The sequence below is a fragment of the Plectropomus leopardus genome, chromosome 13, assembly GCF_008729295.1.
Source record: "Plectropomus leopardus isolate mb chromosome 13, YSFRI_Pleo_2.0, whole genome shotgun sequence".
Taxonomy (NCBI): Eukaryota; Metazoa; Chordata; class Actinopteri; order Perciformes; family Serranidae; genus Plectropomus; species Plectropomus leopardus.
The window spans coordinates 18546708-18558090 of record NC_056475.1 but is presented as its reverse complement, the minus strand read 5'-3'; the positions used below and the strand labels follow the sequence as shown (position 1 = coordinate 18558090).

General features: G+C 39.2%; 1 protein-coding gene across 1 annotated transcript in view; it reads left to right on the top strand.

Annotated features, from left to right (window-relative positions):
• The first annotated feature begins 1045 nt into the window (after window positions 1-1045).
• The window catches only part of ubl3a (ubiquitin-like 3a), a 44912-nt gene continuing 34574 nt past the window's right edge, over window positions 1046-11383 (top strand). Inside the window, exon 1 of the mRNA XM_042499178.1 lies at window positions 1046-1681. Coding sequence (XP_042355112.1) covers window positions 1655-1681 — 27 coding nt within the window. The 5' untranslated portion in view covers window positions 1046-1654. The remainder of the gene's footprint in view (window positions 1682-11383) is intronic.

Here is an 11383-nt window from a genome sequence, read left to right as displayed (position 1 = left end):
CGGGCCAAATCTGGCCCCTGTGGCTCACCAACCATTTTCTCTTCCACAATGAAAATAAACTGTTCGACACTGGGATTTCTTTAATGCACTTTTAATATAAATATGGTGTAAATATGGTGTCAGAATGCATAAAAAAAGGATAAAACTCTTTTTTCATCAAAAATGTGCCAAGGGAGGAACCTAAATGTCCTTAAATTCTAAAAATGCCCCTTAATACACCATACCTTTTTGGGGCTGTTGCAGCAGGGCTTATTATTAAAATTTTGCAAATGTGTGCAAAAGTGGCCCGTGGGCAGAGAAAGTTGAGTTTTCCTTCTGTAGGCTATATTCTATAAAGATGCTAAACAATATTTCATTGTCCAAGTAACTTTTCTTGTGTAGGTTATTCTGTGCAATGACATTAAATTTGAGGCTAAAATAAAAAAATAAAAAAACAGAAGTCGTGCATGCCAACAGTGACGATTTAAGCTGTTTTAATTAACCCTTCAAATGTCAAGTAAAATTATTTAGGAATTTTCTTGCACACTAAGTATGCATGATTGCTAGCTCTTAAATGAGTGGGGACAAAAAATAATTTGCACCCAGTTTATTAATATTATTTCAGTCCTTAGACCTTTACTCATTCAATAATTTAGCCTAACAGCAGCTTCACCATATGAGCTCTGGTTTAATATTATTGTTGGGAAATGCTGCTGGTGTCCTTTGATGGGAACATTGTTAATAAAGTTAAAGTACAATTAAACTTAGTTATAATAAACATTGGGAGTTTGTTGGTTGTTATTTAGGGCTGCAACTAATGCTTATGTATAGCTACTGTAGGCTATATTCTATAAAGATGCTAAACAATATTTCATTGTCCAAGTAACTTTTCTTGTGTAGGCTATTCTGTGCAATGACATTAAATTTGAGGCTAAAATAAAAAAAAAAATAAAAAAAAACAGAAGTCGTGCATGCCAACAGTGAAGATTTAAGCTGTTTTATTTGGAAAAACTCAACCGGAAGTCCCGCGTCCGTTTCCGTTAGCAGCTTGGCGTCGCTCTCAGAGGTAGGGTGACAGCTGAACGGGTCGCAAAGGTAAAACAGCGCAGTCTGCAACATTAACAACAATCCTCACAAATTCCCGCTGTAAAGCGAGGGACGGACAAATTTCACCGTTTTTGTACCAGCGCGCGGAAGTGTGTGAGTTTATCGCAGGACGGTAACCTTGCGGATATTTTTTGTTCTTTTTCAACAACAGAGAAAAAGGTCCGTGTCCGGATGTGCCAGCAGTATTGGGTTTTTCGCATGGCGTAGGCACCTTTTCTAAAGCAGGATATTCTTGATGTTTGGAGGGTCGGAGGAGGCCCTCGGGTCGACAGCTTATCCCGCTAACATTAACTACACCTCGAAATTTCCCAGTTTGTGTGGAAAATGATCAACGAAATGATTGTGCAATAGAGAGGAAGAAGCGTCGTAACACGTCTCGTCTACCTCAGTGTTGTGACTGTGGAGAGAGAAAAGTCACCGGGGAAATACACCGTTGTTTCCTGCTTTTAACCCCAAACAACGACGTGTGTTTGAGCCCTGACAGGGGGGACGAAAAGAGGGGATATTTGTGTCCTTGTGTTGTGTGAGTGAGTGTGAACCCCCTCCGAGGACCGGGAAAACCTTCACCATGACGGGCAGCACCCCAGCGGACATGGTGAGAGAATTTACAGCTTTTCACACTTAACCATTCACATCCATTCATTTCCGCAAGGTTTTCCGCACAAAAAGACCAAATGAGAGCAGCGTTTGAGCGTCAAAGAGTGCTGGTGTCATTAGTTTGATTTGAGGACATCACTGTGTAGTTCCTGTTTGGTATTTCAGTTATGAACTCCAGGCAACACTCTCCTACCAGAGTTGGGTTTGTGGATCTGCAGTACACCTTGGAGAGAAAACTGCATGTTTTACTTAATTCTCATCAGCAGTGGTGGATGAAGTATCTTAAAGCCATACTTGAGTAAAAGTGCAGATATCATGCCAGATTCTTCTACTTTGGTAGAAGTTAAAGTCACCAATAACAATAAAGTATTTGATATTTACTTTAGGTAAGAATCAGAAGTAATTTTATGCTATTAAATTTACTCAAGTATTGAAAGTCACAGTCATCCAGACTGTGGAGCCACTGCTACTCCAATTTGTTTGTGGGAGCAGTTGCGTGAATTTGGTATTTGTCATATAAACTTGCGTAATGTAGTGTTGTGTATTTCCTGTTTTTTTCTTTAATTGTGTTTTGTACATAGACTATTGTCTGCTTTTATGTAGTACATTATGTACCTTTTTCTGTGTCCTTAATAAAGTTATTGCTATCATAATTATTAAGGGTCCACAGATTATCGGCCTGGACGATTATTTGGGCCGATATTTGACATTTTGCCGATTATCTGTATTGGCATTTTGTTTCTATGATCGCTGATAGCACTGAGACATTTTTACTTTGTAAAAACTCAGGGAGCTATTTTTATTTATTCATTTTTAATTTAAATTTTCACTTGACCTAACAAAAAAAGAAGTTGCTGGGAACTTGCTGTATATGATGTTGAGCATTTCAGTTTGATTTAACATTTTCTAAAGGCATTTAAATAAAGTTTTGTGTTGGAGTTTGTTATGTCCCAAATTCTAAGTATTGATGGATAGATTTTTATTTTTATTATAAACAACATTAGCTGGTTCTGATTTTTGAAATGTAAGAATATGCCACTTCTCTCTGTTTTATATAGCGATTACATGGGATACGTTTGAGTTTTTGACAAAATGTATTTATGTATTTCAGATTCTTTATTGATTAAATCTAAGAAATTGGAAACACAACATACAGTTTGGTCAGTAATGAATACAGTTGCAGTCTTGATGCACACTGTGACAGATCCCATGACTCAAGCAAGTTTGAAAAGCCCAGTTATTTATTTTCATATTGTATGGAAGTGAATGGAAGCAGACATCATACATCCGTATTTCTAAAGGAACGCATACGTTGAATTTTTATTTTAGTTAGGTGTGTTTGTATTGGAGTCAAACAGGGATTTCCAGTTTGGTCATATGGGCATGTCATCCAAAACTTCCTCTCAAATCAATCCGCCAAGCTCTTAATCATATCTGTTTTCTTTGTATATTTTATGTTAGACATTTTGCTGCATCTCAGATAGTATAGCTGTTTAATGGAAAGGTGGCTGCTTGTCTGGAGTGCACGACGACTGGTAATTGCATCGCTGCAACAACCCCATCATGTCACACCAACTGATGTAGTGGTGCTTTAGGAGGCTAAACTGTAACCTTAAGTCTGTGGCCATCATCAGGTGCCTTTATCAGCTTATCCCCACCCTCACAAGACACTATCCTCTTATGACTTATTTTACACTTGCTTACTGACTGTGTGTGTGTTACGAACTCTCATCAAAAAGATTTATGTCAGCATCTCGTGGGTAAGCCATCCCACATATTAAAAGGCGTATAAAATGCGTTTAGTTGGGCTCACCCAGTCTTAGACATGATATTTCCTCTCTGTCTGGCAGGTTTATGCCTATCATCTTTGCTGCTTGTGCGTAGTGGCTTTAAGAATACTTCCAGGTCTATCTATAGACAGGATAAACCACGTAATGTGTGCCTCCACGCAGAGATCAGCTAACCCAGCTGTGCCTCCTGCGTCCAAGTTCAGCTGATCCCCTGAACAGCAGGTCCATTATGTTGTTGGGATAATACTATGAGGAAGTAAGAGGTGAGCGGGCCTCTGTGTATATGTCCAGTCAAAGCTAAAGCATCTAAGTATAGCACATCGCAAGGAATTTCCATGGATTATGGACATAATCATGAGCCAAATCTGTCCACTGCTAACCCTTATTTATGGTAGCTAAATCTAAATAACGTTCATAGAAGGTCTTACGTTATGTCACCATCTGTGTGGATGTGTGAGGCTTCATATGAACTTCAGTCACAGTGTTATGGGTCAGTTTACAGTCCTAATAGTGTTTTTTCAGCTAGAGAACTTTGGTTCAAGCCTCCAGCCTCCCTGCTGAAGTGTCCTTAAGCAACACACTGAATCCCCGCCAGCTGGTTTATGGCTCAGCCTGATTTGCACTGTGATAATTTCCCCGTGGGGGAAGTATCACATTATTATCGCATCATTTATCGCCAGTGCCGGGCATAAAGTTCAACGGTGAAATAATGATATTTTTCCAACTGCCAGCTCTCAAGCATTGTTTTAAAATGGATTTTATTCCTGTCAGAGATGCTGTCGTCACACTCACGTTATTAACATGCCTGCAGCAGAAACATAAAGGTCAAATTCTGCACATAAGCGAGACGTTTCAGTGAAAATCTTAAGAGCGATTGCTTCCTTTTGCTATTTAGCTCAATCTATACATCAAACTAGCTGCTTGTGTTCTCCAAGGAAATGTTTGCATTTATCGCATCCTGTGTGGTTGAAATCAGCAGCAGATGCCCTCTTCGTTCTCCTCCCAACTCTCTCTCCGTCTGGGGAAGGAGCAAGTGTATGCACACACTCTTATAAAGGCTGTGTAGAGTGGGAGGGAGAGTAGGAGGAGAGGAGATTGCCGGTGCCAAACATTGTGGGTGAATGAATCTGAGAGGAAGAATAGGAGAAGAAATAGTCATGCCTCTTGAGAATGAAGGATGGGATTTTTTTCCCCGTCTTGGAAAGGAGAAAGGGAGGAGGGGTGGAGGGATAGGAAGAGTGAAGGATGGGGAGGGGAGCAAATTACCGTCGCTCCAGGCAAAACCTCAGAAGTGCTGACAAGGCTGAAATGATCCCCATGGCAACAGCGGGACGCTTGAATCGGAGGTCTGCCCGTGTGAGAATGTGGAGGGATTGTGTCGGGGTGCACTGCAGGTATGTGTGTGTTTGTTACCACGAATAGACAACAGAGAGAGCAGTACAGAAGCAGGAGATGAATAAAGAACCTCAGCTCAGATAAGATACGCTGAATAAATACACTCCACAAAAAAATCTGACAATCCCACGGAGCAGAGTGAGTTTCAAACACAGCTTTTGATATGTCCCAGCACGGCAGACAAGATAGAGAGATACAGGTACACACACACACACACACAAGGGAAAATACAAAACGGTAACACTTTACTGTGAGAGCAGTTCAGAAATTAGCCCGTTTCCAGACCTTTAAATCTATGTCCATGTATCGGAGTATTTAAAAACATTATTTAATTGAAAAGCAACTTTTTTTAAGCATAGAAATTAAATAAATAAAGAAATAAAATGGCTCCAGCATTCTCAAATGTAAATAATTGCAGATAATAGTTTTTAATAGACTGACTATTTTGTGGTTTCAGACTGTTGGTCAGATGAAACAAGTCATTTGTCTATATCCTGATTGACTTTGGGAACTTGTGATGGACTTTGTAAACCGTTCCATTAGTTTCAGGTGTTTTCTAAAATCAAAATTCATTTTTAATAATTCTTACACAGCAATTTTCTTCATTGTTTTAAGTTTCAGTAACAAGAACTGTCTTTGTTCTTCAAACTGATGTATAAAACATTAATAAATCATTTGTTATCCATTAATGAAGCCAAAGGCGGAAGTGGTAACAAGATGACTGCGTGGTCACTCCTCATGGTCGGATGTACTTGCTGAAGGCGTGCAGGCACACATCCCGATCCTGATACGAGATGAAGAAATAAACACTGCAAAAACACTTAAACATTCATACACACTCAGTGGGTAGTATTCAAACACCCTGTCATTTGTGCAGTGGTGAGTATGTGTTAATTTGTGTTGGAGGTGGCAGTAACAGCCCTTGTGCTCACCCAGACCAGGAGGTACGATAGAGCGTATTAACCCTTCAAATGTCAAGTGAAATTATTTAGGAATTTTCTTGCACACTAAGTATGCATGATTGCTAACTCTTAAATGAGTGGGGACAAAAAATCATTTGCACCCAGTTTATTAATATTATTTCAGTCCTTAGACCTTTACTCATTCAATAATTTAGCCTAACAGCAGCTTCACCATATGAGCTCTGGTTTAATATTATTGTTGGGAAATGCTGCTGGCGTCCTTTGATGGGAACATTGTTAATAAAGTTAGTACAATTAAACTTAGTTATAATAAACATTGGGACTTTGTTGGTTGTTATTTAGGGCTGCAACAGATGCTTATGTTGATTATCGATGATTATGTTCTCGATTATTATTTAGTCTGTAAAATGTCAGAAAATGGTTTAAAAAATTGCCTGTCACAAATTCCTAAAGCCCAAGGAGGTGTGTTAAGGCCCAGACACACCAAACTGACATCAGAGAGCAAGCAGCGACAAAATCACCCTGCTGCGTTGCCTCATGTTGCCTGTGTGTTGGCCAAAAAGACTACAACTGATGGCCAACCAGCACGTACGTAGGTTCTGTGTCTGCGTGAAAGAAAATACCCCTCTATACCAGCTGAGGATGGACGTTTGTCATCGACTTTCAAAAAGGGAAACAGGAAGACTGTCTTTATGCTAAATAGCCAATTAGCACATTACCACAACAAAATCCAGTGTTGAAGAACAAATGACATTTACCGTGGGCTACTCAACAATAACACAAACCATCAGGAAACATTTCTACTAAAGAGCTCAATGGCTAAAGAAAAACAGTCTAGCCAAATATAATAAGTGTGTTTCATTCTCACTCCCTCTTAATTTTAGATGTTTGTTGGCATTACTGCAGTCCGTTTCTCTTCTTGTGCGCTGAGCTGAACTGCCAATCTGAGTGATTTTATTCACCGATGGGCTTCGCAGTAGCCAACGCTGATTCAACATGCTGAATCAGTGGAAATAAAGCCAAGGAGGGCCAATGATGGGGGACACTTGGTAGCAACTAAAGTGACGGACACTCACGAACAGTCTAACTTTGATCATTAGCCGACCGTTGGCTTGGTGTGTCAGGGCCTTTGAATCACTTGTTTTATCCAGCAAGTAGTCCAACCCTCGATATTCATTTTACTATTATAAAAGACCAAAACTCAGCAAGATTCATGTATACGAATCTATATCTAATGATGTTACTTTATTTATGTATTTATTTATCAGTCGCTGTATGAAGATACAAACAAAGTACACAAGAACACAAGTAAACATGTACCATGTATTAAAACACCAAAAATGGCTTCTTCAGACTGAAGTCAAAATTTATTGTGAAACATGGAATCATACAAACAATCAATATTGAGCTTTGGACATGTCGTGAATGCAGCCTGATGTAAATACACCAGAAGATTAGCATTGTAAAACTCATATTGTTTGCCAAAGAGAGTTTAAATGGAAAGGGAGGTCACACTAAATCCTTGGAACTTTAGCCTGTTGAAGTTGTTTTATTCTGAAATATTGCGGTTTTTAATACTGTATACATATTTTCTTTATTTTCTGGTTGTATTTTAGCAAAAAGACCACTGAGAAATATATCTGTATGATCATTATAACGTAGCTATCCAGAAGAGTGGATTTTGTACATTACTTTATCGGTATATGTCTAAAAGTTAGTAACTAGATAGTGTTACTTTCTGTGTGGCTAATTATAATGTTGATGCTTTGAAAGCTGTCTACAGTTTTTTCCGGGATTGTTAAAAAGTTCCCTTTTTGGCACACTCAGATACACACACACACACACACAAAGGAGTCAAAGGTTAGGGTCGGAGGTCAGTGGTGTGTCGGATGAAAGAACGATGGGGTGGGGAATCCTTGTTGCTGAAAACATCGCTCCCTGTCCCCTTCCCACTCGAGCTTGGCTCAGCACTGACACTGAGAAGCTAGAGACGGGGAAAGGTCCGCAGGCGGTTTTCAGCCTCGGGCAGAGAGAGCTGCTGACAGGGCTTTGATTGACACATTCAGAGGGAGAAATAACACTATTGAATCCTGGCAGTTGGATGAAGCATGTCGGTGAATATGTGTGTGCTTGCCGATGCCATGTGTTGCAAGCCTGAGTCACAGATCAGGATTACATCATCCCGCCTGGGTGCAGGCGCTGATATATCGACTCTGACATTGTCACATGCAGGCCTTGGAGCGCCACAGAAAGTTCTGACAGCAGCTCTGAAGGTGCAGGAGTTGTGCTCGATTCATATTCATTTCAAGGATTTCAGGAAATTGACGACACAGAGTTCAAACACTGACAGATGTGCAATGCAGGAGCTTAGTATTTAGTTATTAATGGTTTTACTTTGCACTGAGTCGGTAAACAATAACAGAGGAATTAGTTGTTATATTTTGATTAGCTGTAAGACTGTGCTCTGTCTCCCTAAGAAGGATTGCAAAGTGTTTTGTTATTGTTTCGACAGTAGCTGGTATTAGCAAAGCTTTTGTCAGTGTGTATGTCCAGCAGTCCTCTGCAACTGTGTAGAATTAATTCAACTGTATTGATATATGTCTGCAACACCAACAGGAAGTCCTATTGAGAACCTCTCATCCATTGATTGCTTATGTAACTGTTGATTTGCTCATGTTTGTATGTGTATTTTTCAGTGTGGCATGTGTCTGTGCATGTGCTTCCTGTGCGATGTCCTCTATGAATAATGATTCCTACTGTACCTGTCAACACCCTGTCATGTCTTTTTCAGCTGATCAGTTATTCATAATATTCTCTATAACTGCATGTTTCCTCTATGGGAGTCATATTGCTCTTGGTGGTTAAAAATATCCGGAATATCAAATTTTTAGGCGGCAATAACTATTACCCTTTTTGTAGATTGACAGCTATGAGATTTTGGATTTTCATACTTGCAGGTGCTGTGTCTTTTACTGATCAGTTGGGTTCTTTTAGAACAATTTTTTCCTGATGTTTAAACAGATACCTAAATTTAGTCGACTAGTCTAAAAGAACGGAAAAACAATCGGAAAACAGTAAAAATGTAGCATAGTAATACATTTAAACATTATCTGAGAAGTACTGCCATTTGAAATGCTTGATCACATTTTTCAATAATAAATTGCAAGTCAAATGCCACTGAAATGTGTTGCACTTTACACATTATCCTGTAAAACATTAAACAAAAAATAACAAATAACATTTCTTGAAAACAATATTCTTTAAGAAAATCTTAAGAAAAGTGCAGGAATATTCAATGGCATTTTCAATGGGTGAACACAGTATAATATACAAATAATTATATTGTTAGTTTCTATTTTTATACATGTTGAAATACCTCAGGTACCTGCTGCAATGAACTGAGTCAGACAAAAATATACCCATTTACTACTCTTGCTCAGATTAAATGGTTACTAGTTTTGTATTAAACTAAAAAGATCTTGTTCATAGGGAGGAATAGTTAACTTTTTTCACCGTTTTTAACAAAACTCCATCTAGAAAAACCTAGTGGGGGAGTGCGTGCCCTCACCCGAGAAGGATAGATGGAGAGTAATCACAGCGGCTGTGGGATTTCTTCATCTGAATTTGGGCCTTCCATAGAAAGCATGAGGCCCCTGCCTCCAGCAGATCCCTTTAATGCAATTATAGAGGGCCACTCTCCACTGTGGCAGATGCCTGCTACCATTTCGTTGTGGTGGATGTTGCAACATATGGCAAAAGTATTGATGGTGGCATATTCGCTGCCTCTACATTTAGAAGAGCTCTTCACTGCAAAGGAGGTCTTGACTTCCCAGAGGACGCAGCTCTTCTTGGTGCCCAACATCGAGGGCCAATGCTTTGTCATGTCTTTGGCGCTAATGAGGCATTTCCCCTGCAATGCCTCATGACGTGACTGTACCCTAGGCAGAACCTAGACGGGGAAGCTGGTCTACTACTGGCTGTCAAGGGCAAGGGGAGTGTTGAAGAGCACTTTCGGGGTTCTGGCAACTCATTTCATAGCATTTATTTTGCTATTACAACAGTGCAACTGTAAACTGAGTTATTATCATTGAGAAAACACAGAAAAAGTAATAAGCAGCCAAGAGAAGGAAAACAAAACAACCGCAATTAACATGAATGAGGTACAAAATATTAATACATGCAACAGTATTTTTTAATAAACTGAAATTCATTAACTGTGAATCAGATAACAGAGAAAGGTTCCAAAAATACTCAGTGTGTGGAACATTAAGAGGGAATGAATAGCTGTGTGTGTGTGTGTGTGTGTGTGTGTGTGAGTGTGAGTGCACGCGTGCATTACTCTACTTCATATCTTCGTACCTCATGCAGAGACAACCTCCTATAAGTCCCCAAAAGGCTCAGAAAGTAAAGCTCATCATCATTTTGGGGCTTTTCCAAAGTAGACATAGCTTTTCTCTGGAACTGGACATCCAGTTAAGGCAAAGGTAGAGGGGACAGTAGGGACAGGGGTGAGAGGAGTCACAGATTGACTACTGCCTGCTCATTTGGTGCCTCGCTCCCACTCTTACCCCTTTGTAAGGATTATACAAGGTTTTACTAAGTTGCACACTAACATTACTTTAACCCTTTGAAACTTAAGCAGATCGGTTTGATTTCTCTCAACTTACTTATCAAGACATGGCTCAAAAATTAGCAGGAAATAACTTAATAAATAAAAAGTAAAACAAACAAACAAGAAAATGACCTAAAAATTCATATTTATTTGATATATTTTATTTATTTTTTTTTCTGTAACATAATTTAAAATATTACATTATTAATAATTATAGTTTTGTGTTTTTTTTTTCTATTTTTTGGATAATTTTCTAATAACCCCCTTATTTTTAAAAACAATTTTTAGGTAATTGTCATGTCACATACAGTTTCTTGCAATTTGTGGGACATTTCTTGCCAAGTCGTGTTGTTCTCCCATATTTTAGAAAGAAATCTAACTCATCTGTTCAGGTTTTGAAGGGTTAAGCACTTACATCTTAACCAGGCCCAAGCCGAGGTTAATAAGCAACCAGAGAGTTACAGGAAATAAAACCGAAATACAAATAAAACCACGCTAGCCCTAGCTGGGTAGAATACAGCTAATGGAGACAAGACGTTTTGAGACATGAGTTTTTACTTGGTTGGATTTAAGGTCTGGACCGACTTACTTGTTTGGGGCATGTTTGAAGTTGTTGGCTTTTCTTTCACAAAGCACTTCAAGAAACTAAGAGCAAGCCTGAAGCACCACTTCCTCTCACTGCCTACCTCTCAAATCAACTTTTCATATGAACTTGTCCTGCAAGTACTTCCACTTCTTTCTGCAGTCCACATCTGAGTAAAAAACAAGACAGTAACAACCTATCATGCATGCAGGTGATAACAACATAAAACAGCATAGCCTACTAATGTTGTCCATGGGAAGGATTGTAAAGGTCTGGGTGGCCCTGCACTAAAAATAAACAATCAACTTCTCCTCCACTGCCAACTGTCATGGCTACATAAGAGTCTGGACAGACATGGATGTGAACTGCATCTTGACTGGGTGGTAGAGGCCTACAA